Here is a 22,270-nt window from a genome sequence, read left to right as displayed (position 1 = left end):
ATACTGTTACACCCGTAAGACAGCTGTATTTATTCTCATCTGCCAAATCTACCTATATCTAGTTAAAATTATCTGTTAGTGGACTAATATTCCCACACTGCAACAAGATTTATTATGCACAGGAAAATGTCATACCTGGATTATTATTAACATTATTTTTGGGTGGTCTAGGAGTTGGTTTGGGAAGGGTAGTTTCATTCAGTGCTTTGCTAGCAGCAGCATGTTGGGCCTTTTTAATACTGCTTCCTTCAGCTTCCCACGTCTGCTCTCCAAGAGTCAGCTGCACTGTGAACATCTTCAAAGACAAAGAACAGGTAAACACTGGCAAGATTATCACTGTGAGTTAGACCGATCTGTGTAAAAACTTACGTGCCTGAAGAGAAACTGTGCTCCCCTTTCGTTATAATCAATTCAACTCTCAGATAACACATTTGATTCCTACAGAGATCAGTGAGTCCTTATCAGTGGGGAACTGATTTGGCCCTTTAAATGACAAAGTAAAACAGCATAATGCTACATCTCCTATCAAAGAAGACAGTACTATTCGAATCAAGTGCAAAGTGGTCCTTTGTTCTTGGAAGGCCATATACATGTCATTTAAGACCACATTTCAAGAAGCTTAGTCATTTTTACCTGTACAAAACAGGTGCGGCATGCCACAAAAAGAGAAGAATGTAATTTTATAACAAGTCTAAATGGATATAAATGACTGCACACTCTTCAAAACAGCGTAGAACTTGGTCTGAATATTTTTACACAGTGAAAAGACTTCTTCTAGTAGTCTGATTTCTGAAAATAACACACATCATTGGGGCAGAGTCACAATGACCAATATAAAATATGGAAGAAAAAAAAATTTTATTCTTTTAAAAGAAACTGTAGTTCTTTAATGTGGACTCTATAGGGAAGACAGGAACAGTAATGATTTAGAGGTCAGAAAACTGACTCCTGATGAAACCATATACATTTAAAAATCTGAGGTAAAGGATTATTCCAAGAAGTATCTATGCTGCGTAAGTTGTGAAGATAAATATTAAAGCATATTTAAGATATTAAATAGAGTACATCTGCTGTATATGTTCATATTCCGTTTAAATTTGAGCATCTAACAACAACAGCAGAAAAGATTAAAGAATTCAGGGTCTTTTCCAAATATCAGTCCCACATATGTAAACTAAAGTACACCTGCATTGAAAAACAGATCAACTTACTTTGAGGCAACACAAAGAAATCTACATACCAGCATGAGTAACACAGAAAGTAAAATTTTCATTTGGATATTTATTTGCTCTATACTTTAAGGGAGTTAAATTTGCTAGATCCAAGACCAGGTATCTAGAGTTAGGCATGATGAGCAACTTTGAAATCTGCCTGCACATATATTTTTATATAGCACGTATTTGCAAATAAGCATTTGAACAGAAATGCATACGTATATCCAAACTCAGCTCTGTAAGAAACTGAATTCTATAAATATATACTTTCATCTTAATTGCAGGCTTGAATTTTGGCCTACTGTATTTTTCAGAATCACAGTGCAAGTTCCAGGATCACAGTTCCTGTTGCCATTTCATTTTTTCATGCTGTCATGACAATTTCCTCATGGACAAGAGGGAAGAGAGAAACAGCCTTTTAATTTGCATTCTGTCGAACACTACCCTCACCTGAAGGCTAAGCTAGGTATGGGCTAAATGCCCATAATTACATAATTATCATAAACATACATCCTTATTCTTAACAGAACTAAAATTTGATTTCTGGATCTGGAGTTTATATTTTTCATATTCTGCAAGAAAATATCAGTATAGTATTTTTATAAGAGAAGAATAATCTTGAATTTCAATAAAATATTATCAGTAATGCCTACTTATCTACCTGTCTGTTTACAACTCTCTTCCTAGTTTTTAGGATAATCTACAGGAATTCAAGATAATAAAGAAATTTACTGAGTAAGCCCTATAGCTGGAGCACTAACCTTCTCACTTAGCCATCTGACAGAAACCTGCTTAAAAAAACCCCCACAAAGTAGGTGGGAATTTAATTCAAGGAATAAAACTGGCTAAAAAAAAGTCTGGACTAACCAATGAAATATTCAAGTTCTGGAAGACCCAAGCTGACAATTTTGCTATAGTTTGGTAGGCATTTCTCACTAATTTTACGAGAAAGTTTTTATTCCTTAAGTCTAAACTAATTATGGGATGGCAAGAGATCAGAAATGCAACAACGCTTTGGACTCTTTCACTCCACTGCCTTCATAAGGTCAGTCTCCCTTAACTCTGGCAATTCTTTCCTCCTCGTTTTTTCTGCATGTAGAACCTTCCCTCCTCCTTCCAAGTCTTTTGAAGTGCTAGTTCCTTCACACTTTTCCTTTTCTTTGTGCCACTCTGTAGTTTCTTTTGCCATTACTTCTTTTAAGTCTGTCTCCTGAGATGCCACTGACATAGAAGCAACGATGACCAAATTGATTAATAATACCCTTGAAAATGTAAATTATGCTAACAAAGGTTTTCTGATTCTTTTTATGATGAAAAATCCATTTAGAGGGCAGACTTCTAGAAATCATAGCTACATTGTCAGTAAGTGCCATTTCTCTAACAACTCCACTGCTATCAGCATTCCGTTTGGTCATAATGCTCAAAACTTATTTGCCAAAGACACCTAGAAAAAAGGATAAAAAAATTTACTAGCATTTGTAGCCATGACACAGACAACTGTCTTGTAGGGTACTTCTCTGAAAATTATGAAAACCTCTAGTGGATGGGAACAAAGTATGCGGAAGTGAAAAGCAGTACAGCACACTCCTTCAGTGGCTAACAGCAACAGCATTACATCCTTTATGTCACGTTTTCTAGGACAGAGACTTAGCTTTGTTTCACACAGTCTGTCAAGTGTATCATCAGGTGACTAGCAACACATACAAAACAGCTAACAGTGTCAGAATAACTTATATATCACTGCCTTCCACAGGTCAAAGATACGCAAGTCTGCATAATGCTATTAATATCACTCTTGTTCTTCTTCATCCCCTTCCCTTCTTTTTTTTGTTATTCTCACTTGCTGCACAGGTCAAAGTTAAACTTAATATTCTTTTGAATATCAACTAGTCTGCAGAGCACATAACATTATCTGGAGCACTATGAACATAATTAAAACAGTAAGAAGATGCAAACTGAAAAACTGAAAAATGAACAAACCCCCAGAAAACCTGGCTTTCAAAAGTACAGCTAACAAAGACTCATTTCAGTTATATATGCATTGTTATTTTTAAGATAATTAGTATCTGAGCTATATTTTAATCCTTTAGCAGTTCTGAGCTCTTATATGCAGAATTTAAAGCATAACACTAAGGTAATATAACTCAAATCCCTTTACTGCTGAGGAATATGAACAGCCTAAAACACACCTTTTTGCACAACTGAAGCACCTCCAGCTCCACAGTAATGGAACAACAGTACTATAATAAACAAGCAGCACAGCAGCAAAAAATTAAGGAACACCCAACACATTTAACATGTCATAACCTAAAACCAGCCAAGAAGATGATCATGCAGTGCTGAACACTTCCAGGAAGGGGAAGAGTGCTTTGCTTCAACCTCCATTCCTTAGGAGGGATATGATATGAAAAGCCTGCTGATTCTCAATGGCCCTGCACATGGTGACATCATTCCCACCAGTATAAAGAATGCATGAAAAACAGTCAAATCAGAACCGCAGTATTTTGCATCAGCTCTGCACTAGCTGACAACATAATGTGCAAAAGAGAAACAAGGGCCAACTGCAGAGAGAACAGCCTCCTACTAGTCAAAACTGTTGCTAATCTGCAGTGTGATCCTACTGTTTTAGTATTTCAAGAGGGGAGAAATTGAATGACTACAAAGAAGTTATTAATGATACCATTTTCTCTCTGGCTGCTTTTCAGGCTTTCTTCCCCTTCCCCAGATTGTTCCTAACTAGGGAGCAAGTTTGAAATGAAATTTGAAAATGATTTTCATGAGACTATCCCTCTGTGTTCCCTGTCACCTGAAATCATGCTAATACATACTTACGAAATGAAGTTGGATATCCAAACAGAACTGGTAAGAATTAATCGTCAGCTCACCAGAAACTTTAATGCTATGATCCTTTCAGGAGTTTTAATATTACTGTGAACCTTTGAAAAAAGACTGCATGGATTTTAAGGGAAAGAGCAATAACATAGTTTGCCCTGTGACACAAGATCCGAACATATGGTATCAATGTAATCAACTCTATGGACACAAAATCATATCAGTAAGTACTTTAAAAATGACACAAACTAGCCCTATAGTATTCTGTACTATCATGAAATAGATTCAGAGGTAATCAGAGGAAGACTAGGGAGAAAGATTCATGCAGCTTAAAAGCGAACTCCACGATGATTAAGAAAGGGTGGTGATGCTCTAAAAAGACCTTTAGTGAGGTCTTTGCAGGGACTAACAAATATAAACTCAAAGATGGAAGTCAAAGTAAGGTACAAAATGATCTATGGGGCTTCTACAGAAATACTTTCTGAAAGTGTAAAAAAAAAAAAAAAAAAAAAAAAAAAAAAAGAAATGCCTTACACTAGAAATGTGATTGTGTTTTCCAAGTGCACTTGCCCAGACCATGACATTATCTGTTCAGAATTTAAGGAATGGCTCATAACCTGGAACTGTGACCTTACCTTGGCATGAGCAGGCCCTCTTTCATTCAGAAGCTTATACTGGGGTTGAATTCTATTGAAACGGGCTAACTCATTTACCAGACACATTGGAGTTTTCTCTTTGGGGTTTGCCATGTTATCTTGGAGAGGAGCTGTAAACAAAGAGTCTGTAAAGTTTTTGTGGAGAAATGTACTCTTCACAACTTTGCAAAACTTTGCAAAAGCAGCAGTATGCTTAAAAAAGAAAATACTTTGGCTAAAAAACAATTTTTGCAAACACGCTAAATACAATGTTTAAATACTATTTACAAATTAATCATTTGAGAATACATATTTCATCATGACCATTTCAATTACATGCAATAAAAAACAGATTTTCTTTTCAAAACATCTTTATAAAAGATGGTAATGTAGGAGGACACATACATGTGCTACATTTTCTACATTACTGAAGTTTATTGTCAGTAGTGTACCGGTTACAGGAATTAACTGCTCTTTCAGAATGACTTCTAAACATTTTGAAACGGTGGGTAGCATAAAGGTTCCAAGATAAATATAGCAGATGAAATCCTGTGGTCCTTGTTTGCTTTTCCCTCCTTCTTCCCAATGCTTTTGATTTTTCTCATAATAATTAAGTCACCCTCAGAGTAACTCCCAAAGAACACCTTTCTACCCCTTTTAAGAATTTTGCTCTGCTTTTTTTTAAACAGATTATATACTTGATGTTTACAGCCTTAGTATTTTTTATTCTTACATGGCTTATTTCTTTCAACTTATGTGCATTTATCCCTAACACAAACTTTCATTACTTGCTTAACTTTTTGGATAACAGTTCTGTATTTTATACCCAGCTGAGCATAGGAACTACAGCATTTATTAGGCTACAAAGGAAACACCAAATACTGCCAAGCAGTCTGAAGACATTCTGTTCTAGGGAAGAGAAATACACTTGGAGACCTTCCTGCACGACTAAAACTTCTCTATAAAAGATACAGTCAGAATTCGACAAAAAAAGGTGTGTTCTTTCTGGGCTTTTTATATCACTTACCAACACTTCACTGTAAAACTGACCTCAGTTTAAGAAACTTAACTTAGTAAATAGTCTATTTAACCAAAATGTTTCTCTACAAAATTTTCTTTCCTTAGTTTAATCCCCTTTAAGACTTTTTTTTTTTAATTAACAAGTCATCAAAAAGATTCATTTGAACAACAAAGAAAATATACCTGGACCAACTTACCTGGTGAGTTACTAGAAGGTGCAGGATCCACAAGGCCAGCAGTAGGGCTGCTACAGCTGGCAGCTGATTCAGGAATGGATCCATTCATTGAGGACTGCAGGCCCAGTGTAGCTGTTGTTGTTACTGGTAGGGGTAGCACCATAGGGGACATGGTAGGTCCAGAGAGGTTTGCTGTAGTCTGCATCTTAACTTGTGCCATTGTCTGTCACTGCAATAAACAAATAAATATGAGCCGGACGCCTTTGCATTTTGAATGCCAAGTGAAAGTACTGCTATTAACAACGCCTCTTTTTGCTACTGGATCTTTCACGCATGGGTCACAAAACTATTCATAAATGTCATTCCCCTGCAAACATTAATTCCAAACAGAACTAGAACAGAAAAAGAGCTGTATGCCCACAGCCAAAGAACGCGACTAAAGCAGAACCCATACTTCCTGATTTTAGGTTCTGTTGCTAAACTATGGGATAATCCTGTCTAAAATACAGCAGGAAGAATGATTATTCTAGAATAAAATTCCATATAATTCTTCTGCAGATGAGATTAGCACTTGTCAGCTTATACATGAACAGATGCCTTCACAAAAAAATTGTGGTAGCAATCTTTTGCCATAGTTTTTACAGTAAGATGCATACAAAATGCCAAACGAGGCCATTAAAGAAAATCCTAATTACTCTGCCTGTTTTCAAACTAGAAAAAAGACAAAATAAAAAGCAGAGAAAAAAGAAAAATTTTGAGAAGTTCTGAAAAATTACAGCTGCTTCCAGTCAACAGGCAAAAAAATTCAGTCCTTGTACAAATTACTAGAAGGGTATCATAGATTTCCTATTCTGGCCTGTAATCCAGTGCCTGAAGTGTTCACCTGCAATATGCCAGATATGAACCATCTCTCTCCGCCTCCCCAGATGGGTTTCTATTACCAACACATGTTCTCTGGCTAAGTCTATACCAGTACACAAAACATGATCAGGGTACAGCTCCTTCGCATCTTCCACCAAGAGTATGCTCCCTGGCATAGTTTTGGCTCCTGCCAAATCCTTGCAGGGAACAGCCAGGAGAGCGGAGAGGACAGCGGGCATCCCAGGAGAGTCAGGAGAGGCTTGGAGGGAGCCAATCTCAGTCTCAGAGGAGGGGGCAGGGGAAAGCCTTAGGCTTCTTCTTTGGGCATCAAGACCAAACAGGACAGCCTACTGTATCTAGTAACACAGACGCAGACTATGTTTCTTAAGCCTCATACGCATTACATGATTTGTGCAGAGTGGATGCAGAGACCAATTCCAGAGCAGCCGATATAGCCTGGTGCCCTGGGACCTTTCCTGTCACAAAGCCCCGTCCCTCTGCCCAAGGCAGAGGAGGACGAGAGACTGGTCCTCCTCCAGCACGTGGAGCACCTTAACTACCAAAAGCTCTTTGCTGCTTTTGCTGGGGCAATTCTCTCCTGAGGAAGAGTCCTATCCAAGACCTGAAAAAGCAATTAAGGTCTAATTGAAACAAATGCAACTACATAAAAAAATTTTGATTTCTGATTAAATCAGTATTTCTGGTCTCCAAAAAAACCTGTTAAAGAATATCCCAATATCTCTACTCAAATGGACTATATGGCTCTATTAAACCCGCAAATCATTAGATACAGCATACAGTGCAACTACTTTAGTACAGTTCAGCTTGTATAACTAAAATGATGAAACCTATTACTGTGAATCTGTGCTTTGAGGAAGAAGTTCAGGTTGCAATGCCATTTTTATTACATTGGGAAGACAGAAGACTGATTTAAAACTCTGCAAAGATAAAAGTAAAACAATAAAAATAAACAATGAAGCTGAGTTGCAATCACTCGCCCTTTCCCTAAAAATGCTAAGTAAAGTGTACCAGTGACACATTTTAAAAACATGTATGCAGTCAGCTGAGATACATTCAAATATTTTATATATTCAAAATACATACTAAATTCAGATTGTAAAAATACTACTGTTACTTAACAGAAAACATCACACGATACAGCAGTAATGTTAGGGGGGACCTAACTTTAAGACTAAGTGTAGGACTATAGACTTCTTTGGTATTCTATGTGTTTAATTCTGAATTTAAATATACTGGCATAAATCAAAATGAATTTGAAAAGTTTTTAAATGGTAAATATCAAAGTAAATGATGACAGAATCTGTCCATACTTATTAAACCTCTTCTTTAAAATGAAAACAACAAAAATAATTAAATATTATCAAAATATTTATAGCATTATCATAAAATATTATCAAAATACTTAAAGTTTAAGAAATCCATTAGAGTATTTACAGCATTTTGGCTTTTAATGGCAAATACAGGAAAGGCATCATTCACATTATATGGTATGAGATACCAGGAAGGGCATATTCAGGCACTGTCAGCTACAAAATGTCTTTTTGGTTTCTAGCATTTTGAAAGTTTATTTTTCCTTCCAAGAAATCAGAACATGCTAATAACCGAATAAAGCCATAAGTTCTATGAAGTACATTAATAGCTGTTACACTATTGTTGTTCTAAAGGGATAAATTATAGGAATGATCCTTTTTCATTAAGGATAAACAATCAGTTTGATAATAGTATCAAAGAAGATAAAGACAAGATAAAGTTTAGGAGAAAAAGATGATATTCTTTGTACTAAAGTATTGAAGAAAACTATGAAATCATAATAAAATCATAACATATTAGGAGTTGGGGTTTGTTTCTTTTATTAATTTTGTTGTATTTCTAAAGCTGATGAAGTCCTACAAGAATGGATAACTGCCTTGTAAATAATCTGCATAATGATGCCCAGATCGTAAATACAAGTGTAGGGACTAGCTCTTAAGCACATGACATGTGGAGGTATTTTGTAATCAATCCTAAAAATACAGTAATATATAGAGAACAGAGAGAATACAGTTGACAGAGTACCGTAATGAGATTTTCACATTACCAAGGAAATAATCTATCATGTCATTACAGAAAAAGGGAGGAAACTTATACACTAAATCATTTCATTGTATGTTTTATATATGCCAGTGTCGTAATATTTTAGATATTATGAAACAAGAACATTTTGAGTTCTTCCAGCTGCAAGCATAAAATTATTTACTACTACAAAACAAAATGTAGGACTCACAGGGAAAGAGATTTTACTCAGCTGTTCAGATATGAATACCGCTAAATAGTCAAAATAATTTTAAATCTTCTATGTGAATACCTTTGTAAAAGAAATAATTTCTAAGGATATTATAAATGGGTTCAGGATAGCCCCCACACCTCATTTCAAATGGCTAACTGAACTCACAGCTATGAAATTGTTATATCACAGTATCTGCTAGAGTTTTTTCATGTTAAATGATGATTACATGGACATTTGTTAGGAATCTTTATGGTTCAGCTGCCGACTACTAGCTGTGTTTCTTTATAAAGAAACACCAACTACCACACTGACCCATCAGAGCAACGATATTACTTACAGTTTTCAGCACATGTGCCTATAGATTCGAAGTCTATAAACTACAATGATGCAATTTTTAAAATTTGCATTTAAAAGCTTCTCTTGACTTCTAAAATGCAGCAACATTTTTCTTCTTTTACTCCAACTTGCATAGATATATTAAAAATCCTACAGCAGGCATTTAAAAGGACTTAAATATACTATAATTGCATTATACTTAATTTCCACATTTGAAAGCCCTTTGTATATAGGCAATTTTACAGGTTTCACTAAACAATTTGGGTATGAACTTTCTTGTTCATCAACATAAAAGCTGTGATTTTTTTCTCTCACACTGAAAAACAAAAAAAGCCCTCGCATTTTAGAGTAAAAATATTACTATCAAATATTCAATTTGTATTTCCTGTAAGTTGGGAAAATATAACATTAGTTTACTTATATTCATAGCTACAAAATCTTTTTAACAGATGTGAATACACCTGTGTTATGCTAAAAATGCCCCACACAAAATAAAGAATTACTTCTATTTTTTCTAATGACTATCATTTCTTGTACTTTTCTGGAATATACATCACTTTATATCCCTAGGTCTTAAGATATAAATAAAATGCTGAGATGAAATGATTCTTACAATACAGTAAACCAATAGTGTAAACAAAGATAAAAGCAGATAAGATGGAACAAAATGCAGAAATAAGAAGAATGAGTTTAAGTTAAATGTACTTTCACAATGTGGAAACACTTAAAAAGCAAAAACTTGACTTGAAACACAAGTTGCCGTGTGAAAAATCAACACAGTAAGAGAAACTAATGACCTGAATAGCCAAAGTGGACGACTGAATTTTATCTGTACGGAATGTGAAAATATTTGTATGTAGTAGGGTGTTTCCAAACGTTGCACTACTGTGTCATACAACTAAATGTATGCCATGTAATTTTCATACAAGTACATAACAATAACACAGTAGTTATTTGTGAAGTGCTTTGCAAATCTAACAACTGAGGGCCAGCCACTGCTGAGTAAAATAGATTGCTTGACATAGAATGTATAAACGGGATTATCGGCTATATAAAATACAAGCTAATACAGTGCCTATTTTTCACCGCAATATCACAATATTGAGTCCAGGTTCTGCAGAATTGTTACACAGCCAGTTACAACCCTATGGTCTGTTTTAGTCTACAAACAGCAGCTGCCCCATAAAGACATAACCTTATGTTCTGTTCTGTCTATGAACCCGATTGTACTACACGTAATGAGACTTTACTCGCCTTCCCTGAACTGCCTTAAAAAAAAATTGTTTCAATTTGTCAAGATCACTTTGAATTCTAATTCTACTTCTAAAATGTTTGCAGTCTCCTCCAACCCTGCTTTACAGCATCTACAAATTTAATAAGTGTACTGCTTATTCTATCATCCGCATCATTAATGAAAATATTGAAAGGTACAGGAACAGCATCATGGACTGTGGGCAATGTCTAAGCAGGCAGCATGTCAGTGTGTTTCCTAAGACCAACCCCTAACTTTGGTCTGTAGCTTATTAATGTGATTCTTTTTCCAAAAGTCACAAATCATAGCACACCATCATAGCACACCAACATGATTAACAGTTTTTTAACTAAGGAGGCCTTGGTTTTGTTTTTAGCCTTAAAAATCTATTAAACTCTCTGTTCTCCTTATATTACTTTATTCGCTCACTTACAGAAAAGCATACAAAACTTCCAAAAGGTAAAACGTATGTGTGCGCTGTTGCCCACATTTACAATAAGTATTTTTGTATTAAAGTACATATATGTATAAACTACTACCCGTAAATCCTAAGCTTCATGGTTTTTCTTTTTACTGTAGCATTGTTATATCTAGCAGCTTGTTTGGGGATGACAGAAAACACACAGCTCTGCATTTACCTTCACAGCAGCTGTTAACTCAATCTTTCCTGTTCTATAAAATCAAATAATTAGGTAGCCACACAGTAACAATTTAGCAAGAGCATGACTTAAAGCAACAGTGAGCAGATGGCTATCTAGCAATACTAACAAAATCTGTCTTTTTTATACATTTTAAATATGCAAAATTGACAAACTATGCATGCAATCTGTGTGCACAGAACTCTGCAGGCATTGCTGTTAGTCTCCACTCTGCATTCCCGTTTGTTCCTCCCCCAACCCATTGGTTTCCCCCTTACTGGAGGTGGTTCGTCAACAGCCAAACTGACCTAATGACTGGCTGCCACAGTAAAGGACCATCTTGCCCCCTTCCCAGGGCAAAAAGCTAATGTTTTTCTGTTAATTTTCCTCACTGAAGCAGCTCACAGGTGGGTGGGGGAAAGATCAGAGAGTCCCTGCTTGTACAGGGAGGGCCACAGACTCATGACCAGGAGTGGGAGCAAGGAATTAGCCCTTGCAGCTCTTGCTAATCAGCTTAGCTTTACTGTCAAACCATACCCTGAAGTTCAGCTCCTTTACACCGTTCCACATGAAACCTCATCCCCAGTGACTTAATCTTCAAAAACAGTGACTTCATGTATTTTTATTTTTATTTTTATTTACAGTGCTTTACACAAGGGATTCTTAATCTCAGTGGAAATTCTGAAGATAGCTACAGTCCAAAGAATAAATAAGGAATACATGACAGCAAGTAAAGACCTGAGAAACTTTACTTGCTACTTTACTATCTTTCCCAAAGCATAAGAAAAAAAAAATCACTCACTGCATTATTTTGGTTATTCTGATAAAATAATTTACAACCAGAGATAATAAAAAAGTACTCGAACAGGAAGGTGAATTGACACAGTATTATGGACTAATGCTCAAATTCAAAGGGGCTGCAAGGGTAACAGAAAATTCACCTGCTTGCTCAGCACTAAACCAATCCTCTCAGGAATGACTTCATACTATAGTTTCTTAAAAGTAGCTTCTTCTGCTTTTTGAATGCAATAAACAATACAAGAATATAAAAATTTTGCAAGGCAAGGTAACTTCACTCTGCCAGTAGAAATACAGCTATTAAATCGAATTTGGCTTCATGTCAGATTTACCGTCAAATCCACAAGACGTTTTTAGGGAATGTCACCAACACCTATTCTTAACTGTGCCCTGTTAATACTCCCTAGTTCTCTGCAGTAGCAGATGTGGTGATGATCCCTTTGCCTCATGTTTGTCTCTGCAAGAACACAAAATGAAATAAGCAAGTGTAGAGAAAGCCAGGCCAGAACATTAAATCATATCACACTCTCAGAAAACACAAAAGTTATTTTTGTAAGGCTACTACCATCCACAGAGTAACACTCCACAGAGAAGCAAGAATCACTTCCTGCACAACTCCTATATATGATCAGTGAGAAGCTGTCTGAGTAGAGGCAGGAAGGTATTATTGGGGAAAAAAAAATCACGTAGGATATTTAATAGAGCAAAAATCCGTACTCATAACAACTTTCAGACACTTCTTCAAACACCAATCAGCTCATCATCCTATTTGAATTACTACACAGGAAAAGTACATTAAAACAAACAAACAAAAAGGATCAGAGAGCTGAGCTGGAAACTGTATCATCTTGTGGACTTCTTTCACCATGAAGCTATATAGGTTCCCTAATTGTCAATCCTATGTTGATCCAAGATGCTACATGAAGCATATTAGTCTTTAAATTAATGACTAGATTACAGTTACTTGGGAATACCATCCACATCTGTCACAGATTTAACCCTTCTGCAACAATGGCATTTTGGAATTTTGAAAAGAAAGGAAAATTTCCAAACAAAAAACAAAACAAAGTAGGAAACAAATTATAGACTCAAAGACTAAAACCCAAGATAAACAAAAGATAAACAAAATGGCCAAAGGTGGGGATTTTTATTGCCATTAAACTATTATGTGTTAGCAAAGGGACTAAAATAGAAAAACCTCACCCAGCAACTGAGATAATATTCATATTGACATACATAATATATGTCAGAGAGAGAGAGAGAAAAAAAAATAAAGCAAACCTTTCCAATCTAGCAAATTGTTTAAGCTGCTATAGCAAAAGACAGGTAACTAATAAGAAAAACACGAGATCTCTGAGGCCATCTATGTGCATGATACATTCACGCCAGAAGAGTAACCCACACCTTATGACACTGCTGTATAATAATACCTGAGGATTCAGTCAAGGATTAAAGGCATCTATAGTTTAGGTTTCCAAATACAGTTATCTGGATATAAGCAAGGTGTCTAAACTGGAGTCAAAGGAAATACAGTATAGGATTCAGTAGTCCGTTTTACTAGCTTACTAGTGTTACTTGAGATGCTCTAAGATATCCCATCTGGGTACCCCATCAGCTGCTGCTTCAGCAGAGCAGAAGTCTCTCAAAAGACCTATGCCACATCTGACACTGTGTGTGGCATCTGGTTTGGATAAACCAGGATATCTGAAATGGCACTAACATATGTGTTTAAACAAAATGTATTATATCACTAGTCAATATAGTCAGTGGACCTCAGAGTTATTCAAGGTGATCAACAAGCAGGCATCTATTTTCGGGTTAGCTAAATCACTCAGCTGAGTGGCAGCTAAAGACTAGACAGGATAACTTACATTGTCTCAAACAGCACTAGTACAGGCAACTGAATCCTACTCAGTCTACTGTCAAACCTGTCTTTGACAAATAAGCAATCACAGATCTTATTAAAACTGACAGAACGTGATTACAGAAACAAAAAAACACCCTTGAGAAGTACTGCAGACAGAAGAAAAGTGCCACACCTAATGTATTTGCCTAAGACTTGCCATCTTCTAAAGAAGGATGGAAAATGGAGAAGCTATGACTGACTATAATTGTGCACTTCTGCATGTACGACAGTCTGAAAACCTGTAACAAGACAAACTTGATAGGAGTGGAACATACTGACAAGAAGAAATGTAACTCTTGCTTCTGTGGCAACAGTAAGGCTGAAATGAAAATTCTGAGAAAGGAACATCTCAGGCCACGCTACATCTTACTGCATACAATGAAACAGCATAACCCCAGGGAACAGATGTGGTTAATCTTCTTCCCAGCAGAAAGATTAGGGTCTGGTCCTGCGTATGCTGGACAGCCACTGGGATCAAGAGGGAACTTCAATGTCAGGTACGTAACAGAGTTCCTAAGTGGAGAAACCGAACTGATACTCATGTTGAACCACGATGGAAAAAAAAGTTCATTATTCTCATGGAGCATCTCACTGACATCAAAAATCACTGAAGCAAAGGCAGAAACAAACAAAATATGGACTTCAGGAAATTCTTTAGAGAAGATGGCCTGTGACTAGACAAACACTTCTTTGGGACAGCTACCTGGCATTTAGGTAGATTGAGATGTTTAATTACAAAATTCCTATTTGAAATGACAAGGGAGATAATGAGATTACCAACAACCTGGAGATTTCAATGCCAGCAGAAAACTAAAAGAAAACAGAAGTCAATATGTTGCATCAGAAATTGAGCCAGTCAGGCATTTCAACACTTTTCAATATTTTTATAACCCACAGCCCAAAGGGGAAAGATTAGGCTGTTTCATATAAATGACCACTACATTACAAAGCAAAACTCATCAGAAAGATTCTTTGGCTCTATTTATTGCTGCCTAGAAAATAAAGGTCATGATCAACAAAAGAGGAAGTTTCCAACAGCCAATATGAGCTAACCCAGCTCTCATGCTGCCACAAAATTCATGTCCAGAAAAGAAATTGAACCATCCAGGCAGGACATGAGTTCAGGCACAGCCACCAATTTGACCCAGCCAGGATACCTTGCATTATTATGAAGAAAGGAAAAGGCGAGACTCCCTCATGAAACAGCTAGACGATTAGAGACTTCTTTGTGGAAGGCCTTCCACATCCAAAATCCATCAAGGTTTGAGGTATATCCAATAAACTAGTTTACAGATGCTTAATACAGTTACAGAACAGTGATAGGAAGTCACAAGCACTCCACAAAACTGTAGGATAATATCCTTTTTTGTATTAGTCTACTGTAACAGGGAGCAACCACTAATCCAAAAGACAAAAGCTAGCTGTCAGAAATCCAATAATACGGATTCTTTACATGATCTAACAGTCATAGTAAAGAAGAGACCTAAACATTTTTTCTACAACTTCTTGAAAAATTGGAAAAGGAGTCAGATTTTGCTCATAAAACAAAGGAAAGTTGCAAACCACTCATTTTTAAGGAAACAGCTCAATTAAATTCTAGTCATGTCTTTTTAGAGAAATACATGTTTCAAGGTCAGTTTGTCTCACGTAAATTAAAGGTTCTATGAATTAACTCATAAGCAGATTTGGCGCCAGATGAGTCACCTCAAGAATTTGAATCCAAAATTGCAAATGCAAATTTGCATGCAGTAGGCACACAAAATTCCAGAGGCCCACAAAACTTGTATCTACCCAGACACCCTATGATACGCAGTCATATCTAAGTTTTTAAAAAGATGACTTCATCTGGTTTCACAATCCTTGGAGAAGGGAGAGTAGAATAATCTTCAAGAGAAATTCTATGCAACACTGACACAAAGGAATGAAGTTGAATTCCTACAGTTACCTCAAAACTTATCCATACAGAACATGTCAGAAAGGTTCAAGAAGATAACTAATTAACTCAGTGGCTCCAGAAATTGCAAATAAAGCTGAAACTGGAAAAACATAGAAGGAATTGAGTTCTTTACTTTCTGGGATGGGTCATTCAAGTGCAACCATTTAAATCAGACAGCAGGTGGAACTCAAAGAAAGGGTTATACTGAAATGCTCATTGGCTGCTGTTGCATACAGAGGTCATCCTATCATCTTACTAAAGATGATGGGCAGGTAAACCACATCACCCTAGGTCAAACAAAAATAAGTTACTAAGCTCTTTCATGAAGGAAAATAGCTGAAAAGAAGGGAAGCTTAAGCCACTACTTTAACAATCAATCAGCAGCTTAAAAGTGCAGAAGGAGATTAAGTAGGTAAATGAGAAAAACATGACTCAGGCTTGACACACTGCCACTACAGAATTGTCTCCATCAAAGCTGTAATTGGTTTCTTATTGGAGATATCACTGTCTAATCGGAATTCCTACAAAGAGTCCAGTTTCTTATTCAACTAATTTTTAAAAATTTCTGTGATATATATTTCTAAAATTAATTATTGAAACCTACTAAAATATACATTGGCAATCAGTAATTATAACATCTCAAATAAGGAAATGAGCTTTGATCAACTTTAAATTACACAATATTTCTCAGATTATTGTAAATAAAACATCCCTACAACTGTTATATTGCTCTGAAGCAGGCAAAAAATATTTCTCCACTAAAAGTTTATTCCCTAACTAGAAATTGCATATTGTTAATGGATTCAGAAAATGATCTAGGTTTTCATTGGCTGCCTGTGACAAACTGCTTTCCAGATCCCTTCAAGTAAGATAGCTTAATGAAGTAGTAGAAACATGTCTTTTCTTTTCTTGCAAAAAGTTGCAGTTCTTGCTACCTGGTCTCCCCACCCTACAAACTTTCCCCTATTATCAATGGCTACAAGAATATCAGAGAAGGATGTTTCACTGGACAAAGCGGCAGATATCATTCTTTACTGTTTGGTAGAAGCAGATAAAATTCTATGTTTTGTGTTTCTCTTTTTATTTTCCACAACTGTATTTGAACAAAACCAGTATTTTACAGCTAGAATTAGGAATGGCCAACTGATGACTTTTAAGTCTCCTACAGCTTCCCAAATGTTGCAGCTCCCAGACGCAATTTGGGCGAAATTGCCATCTCCTGTTCATGAATCACTTCTGGAGTTCTTCTTCTCTCAGCATGTTCCCACATGTGTTTTGTGACGTTTGTATATAAGATGAGTTTGATATACAGCTCGTAAGATTAGCTCCCTATTCACCAGGGGATGGAGCAGGATCACTGTTCACAGGCGTAGAACACCAGCCACATCAGGAGATCTGGAACAAGTCCAGAAAAAAAGTCTTCTTTCTATTTCAAGTACAGTTGATGAATAAAGACAAAATAATTACTGAGACTCATTTTGGATGTATCAAGTTTTCTTACTGAAGAAAAGCATGAAATCCAAGTTTTCAGCTGGGGAAAATGAATGGCTTAGAAACACTAAGTTTGGGGGCGAAGCCATGAACTGTTGGAAAAGAGATGACGCAAACCCAGCTCAGTAACAATGAAAAAGAAGAGTACAAAGATTAAGAAGGGAACGAGTCATTTGTAGCTGGTGATGACTTGGTGTCACTAACACTATCCTCCTGCAAACAAGATGGGAAGATACACACATCTGGAAGAGCTGAGAGAAAGCCAAAGTGAGCAGAACTCACTCATATAACCATATGCAGCAACCTGCTATCAATACAGACTCTTCAAGCATCCTGAGAATGCAAAGAATCATCATCAACAACTCAGCAAAGTACCAAGTATAGCAATGGTATACTGATTCCTTGTAGCAAAACCATGTTTTGGATAGAAATTGTGAAGCTGCGTGACGAAAATGTTCAAATGCATGATTTATCCTCATAAGAAACTGCATATTACAGAAGATTTTGATGATCTCAGAAGGAAAAAGAATCCTAGTGATATACGCAGAGATCTTTTCAGTTGATGGAGTCAGCAAAGGCACAAAACACTGAAGAAAAACTGTCAGATACATGATCAGTGTGAAGCAGAACGTTACAGACTTGCTGAACATTCAGCACACACATTCCACTGCAGCACAGAGACTACATAAATCTAGCAGGCTGGCAAAAGGTTAATCCCTGTAGTTGAATCAGTGAGGAGGATATTAAACTAACAAAGAACAACAGAAAGGAAGAGTGCTAATAAAAAGAGATTTGGTTCAAATTCAGCATGCTGTGAGTACACAAAACCAGCATGGCAAAAACAGGAGACTTCTTCCTCCAGCTACTTATGTACAGATCATTAGGAATACAAAGTAGGATAGAGAACAAGATAACAAATATGACAAAATCCTCTCAATCCATGTAGTTGATGGTTCAAAATAACTTGTTTCCCTAGACCAAAGGAAGTTAGCATAACTGATACATGAAAAAATATAAACAGTGAATTAAAATTGGAATTCTTTTAAGTACTTTTAAATGGATAAAGAGTCAGAAATATCACAGAGAACAACGTTGGGTGAAAGTGCAACCTGATTCAGTGATAACATGAAATATTTCAAAATAAAAGAAAACAGCATCTAGAAAAAATAATAATAAAAAAGGAAATAAATAAAATTTCATGGAGTGGAGAAAACTGTATGGGAAACTAAAGACACCACAGAAAAATCCTAATCTATAGACTATTAGAAAAAGTTCAAGTATATGAGGAACAATAAAAACATTAGCAACAGCATAGGCCCATGACCAGATGGAGATAGAATAGACAAACAAATAAAATCATACTCAGTCACCCTTCGGAGGAATGTCTTTCTCACCACTTACTGTACTTTCAGGAACCCAGAGTCCTTTACCTCGCTATGATAAAGTTAGCCTTTGTGAATCTCACTCTGATTTAGGGTGATTCCAGGGGAAAGAACAGGCTGGCTTTTAAACTTCCACGGAGCTAACGTTGCTGTTCACTACTGAGCTAAGATGCCTGTTCCTTACTTTCAAAAACACAATCAAACAAACAAAAACAGTTCAAAGAGGAAGAGGGACCCAGCTTTCTAAGATCTCCAAGAGAACATATGCTATTTGGCTACATATAGGTGTCAAATGGAGTCTTAGCGCCTGCCAATATGGCTGCCTCTCATTAATGATGGGAAGGAGTGCTCTCTCAGCCCAAAAGCCATCCAACATCTAGGTTGTGATGTGTCAGGAGCAGAGGTTTAGGTAGAAGTTGCAGACCTTAGAACTGTGGAGAAGAGGTCTGCAACCCAGCACAGTGGCTAAGACATCATATTTGAAAAGCAGAGTAGGTCCTGGCACTAGAACTGCCCTGGCTAAACTAGTTCAACTGTAGTGCTCTGTCCTGCCCTATCTTTCCAAGGATCTTCTGTGAGAGTGAAATGAAGACAAGATGCACAAACAGTAATAAAAAGCTGGCTGCCAAAACTGAAAAAGGGAGGAAGCTGGGAATGATCTGGGCCATTTGGTGCATTTGTTTTGATGGCCGCTATGTCTCCCTTGCTTCTGATAGCTATGAGGTGTCTTGGCAGAGGTAAAGGGTACAGAGCAGTATTTGCAGTAACACCAAATAAAGCATTTTCTTTTTCACACTACACGTAAAGATTCTCAGTGAGCACAGAGTTGCCTTAAAAGCTTTAAAAACATTCAAAGTACTGTCACGAAGGAAGCACTTTCAAAGCCAGAATAGGTAAGTTGTTGCTTACATATCTTAAAATGCTGAAAGTCTGACATAAGCTACGGCATTAGAGATCAGTTTCCCCAGCTACAGCAGTTGTCCACTCTCATGCCTACTTCTTATGAACATGGCTGTTGCAAAGTATCAAGGAGCTCTCATTGCAGTAGGATTCAAAGAAAATCAGAAAAAGAAAGCTTCCTGAGGAAGTCAAGTATAGTTTTATAGTCACATGAAAAAGACCACTGACAAAGGGGCCACCAAAGCCACCTGCTCTGGTCACCTGCCACTCACAATAATGTGTGGGAGAGGACAGTAATATAACAGCCAAAGAAAGTTGCGAGGTGAATTTTTCTCCTAAGACCTGGAAAATACCTATAGCTGCAAGCAAGTTTAAAGGACAAGTCCATCACCCCATAGAAATGGAATTCAGTTCTGGCACCTTCAATGGCTTTTAACTTGCTTAAGGCCATATCTACATGATGAAAACTGGCCTCCTGAAGAGGGGTGATGAAAAGATGGTGTGGCCATTCTCCCTTCTGAAGAGATCAAATCCCACACCTAACCATATGGTTTCAGCTAAGATAGTTGAAAGAAGTCTTGTGGAAAAACAAGGCTTTACCTGTCTACTGATTCAAGTCAAGCTTCTCATTCTGTTTCATGAAGGACAGTCAGCCTCAACTGCACTACACAAGCTGAGCCAACATCTACCTCATACAAGGCCATTCAGTGTGTTGGACTGAATTAAAAAAAGGACAGAAGTGTTTTCAAGGAAATATCTCTGGAGCCGTTCTTGATATTCATTAAGATCCCCAGGCTTTCAAATACTTACAAAAGGAGTATCTCTTGGGTTAATAATCTTCTCTTAAGCAAAATACACATTAGCGATGTCCATCTGATAGAGGAACATAGTTTATGCCCACAGATAGAACACAGTTTAAAGCAGGCAGGGTTAAGTATTATCAGATACACAAGACTTCAACCAAAAGCAGAAAAAACAATTTTCACATTCTGGAAGGGAAAAGCCCTGCAATCTTGTTTACAGGAGTGAAGTACCACCAGGAGGAAAAAGAAAAAATAAAAAAAAAAGAAAAAAAGCACAGAATCATTTTTAAGAAGAAGTTTTAGATGATTTCTTGTTCTTATGCTGCCTAACAAAGCCAAGTTCCTGCCGACTCCGTCATTTTAGTTATTTATTTGTATCAGTAAAACTGGATATGTTGCCCACTTTCAACGCTACAATCTCACATTGGAGATCAGGATATCTTGGTTTCCTCCCTTCAAAAACTTGTCTGCTATATGGATGTATTATCTGGGTGACATGGAAGAAGCCCTCTATCACTTAGAGCCAGTTACTTATCTGAATAGCTTCAGTTACTGGTATCAACCTGCCATGTTTAGTAGACTGAAATTTCTTTATGTTGTCTGACACTACTTTCTAAACCGAGCTTATTGTATTAAAAAATGGAAACCACAAATACATAACAGCTGCCAAGAATAACTAAGTAAAAACATTGTCTCTTACAGAATTCTCATTGCTCCAACAGGTGACTATTTTCACTGCAAGAAGCTTTCCTAGAAAATCCAATTCCCTGCCCTCAGAAACTTTTTCTTCAGCCTGGAGGCAACAGCACTAATTCCCCTGTTCCTCAAGGCTGGCAACTGGAGAAATCAGAAGCCTAACCAATTTCAGTACCATCCTTTGGAACTTTTCAAGCAATGATGTAAGCAAAGATTGTAAACGTATCCTTTGAGTGTGCTGTACTACAATAAACATTTTAGTAAGCTGTCTTTCTCCAGAAACTAACGATACCTGGTTAAACCACACACTCACTGTAATACTTAGCTGCTGGCTTTCACTAGGGACTTCCCCGAACAGCAACTGAAATCTGTGCTCAAACGCTGATTTCTAATTAGTCTAAAAAGATGACCATTTTAACAGAGAGTAAATTGGAGGATTACAGGGATACAGAAACATACCCATGTCACAAAATAAAATCATTTTTATAAGCAAAAAAACTTGCTTACCATAAAAAAAATTTTAAATTTCATATTTTGGTTTTATTAGGTTAAATATCAATAAATTTGTAACACACTAGTGATACACTATACGGAAGCGTACTTGATTGAACCAGAAGAAAAGATGTGCTACAACACAGCTGAGTACACTATAATCCTGGACTACAGATTTAAGTACTGGGAGGCATTCCAAATACTACCAGCTTAACAAAAAACAAACAAACAAACAAACAAACACAGAAAACAACAAAAAAACAGTTGCTGTTAGGGTAAAGTAGCAAACTTTAGAGCAAACTTTAACAGTTACAGACATATACGTGACTTTGGTATTAAACTACCACAGATGGTCTTTCAAAATACATTTTTAGATTAGAAGTTGTAACAAGTGATTTTTTTTATCCTAAATAGTTTCCAGAACAACGCATGACAAGACATCTTTTGGATTTTTACTGAATTCCTGATCTAATATAAACATAACTGTTATTTCAGATAACGCTGCTCATGGTTGGGCTCTGACACTGAGAAGACCCAAGCAATCTCTAAAAGCACAGCCCTTGATTTTTTGTATCTATTAAGTACTTATTATACACAGGTTCCATTTTCTCTCTT

General features: G+C 36.6%; 1 protein-coding gene across 11 annotated transcripts in view; it reads right to left on the bottom strand.

The window, feature by feature from the left end:
* The window catches only part of STAU2 (staufen double-stranded RNA binding protein 2), a 168,701-nt gene that overhangs the window by 142,725 nt on the left and 3,706 nt on the right, over positions 1-22,270 (bottom strand). For 9 of the 11 annotated variants that reach the window (XM_064507384.1, XM_064507385.1, XM_064507386.1 and 6 more), the window contains exons 2-4: positions 5,899-6,106; positions 4,682-4,827; positions 136-295 (exon numbers count right to left, since the gene is read on the bottom strand). In XM_064507384.1, coding sequence (XP_064363454.1) covers positions 136-295; positions 4,682-4,827; positions 5,899-6,097 — 505 coding nt within the window. In that variant the 5' untranslated portion in view covers positions 6,098-6,106. The remainder of the gene's footprint in view (positions 1-135; positions 296-4,681; positions 4,828-5,898; positions 6,107-22,270) is intronic. The other 2 variants (XM_064507389.1, XM_064507391.1) reach the window with 1 other exon arrangement.

This window comes from Dromaius novaehollandiae, chromosome 2 (genome assembly GCF_036370855.1).
Source record: "Dromaius novaehollandiae isolate bDroNov1 chromosome 2, bDroNov1.hap1, whole genome shotgun sequence".
Classification (NCBI taxonomy): Eukaryota; Metazoa; Chordata; class Aves; order Casuariiformes; family Dromaiidae; genus Dromaius; species Dromaius novaehollandiae.
The sequence above is the reverse complement of the archived record's forward strand: the minus strand, read 5'-3'. Positions and strand labels throughout refer to the sequence as shown.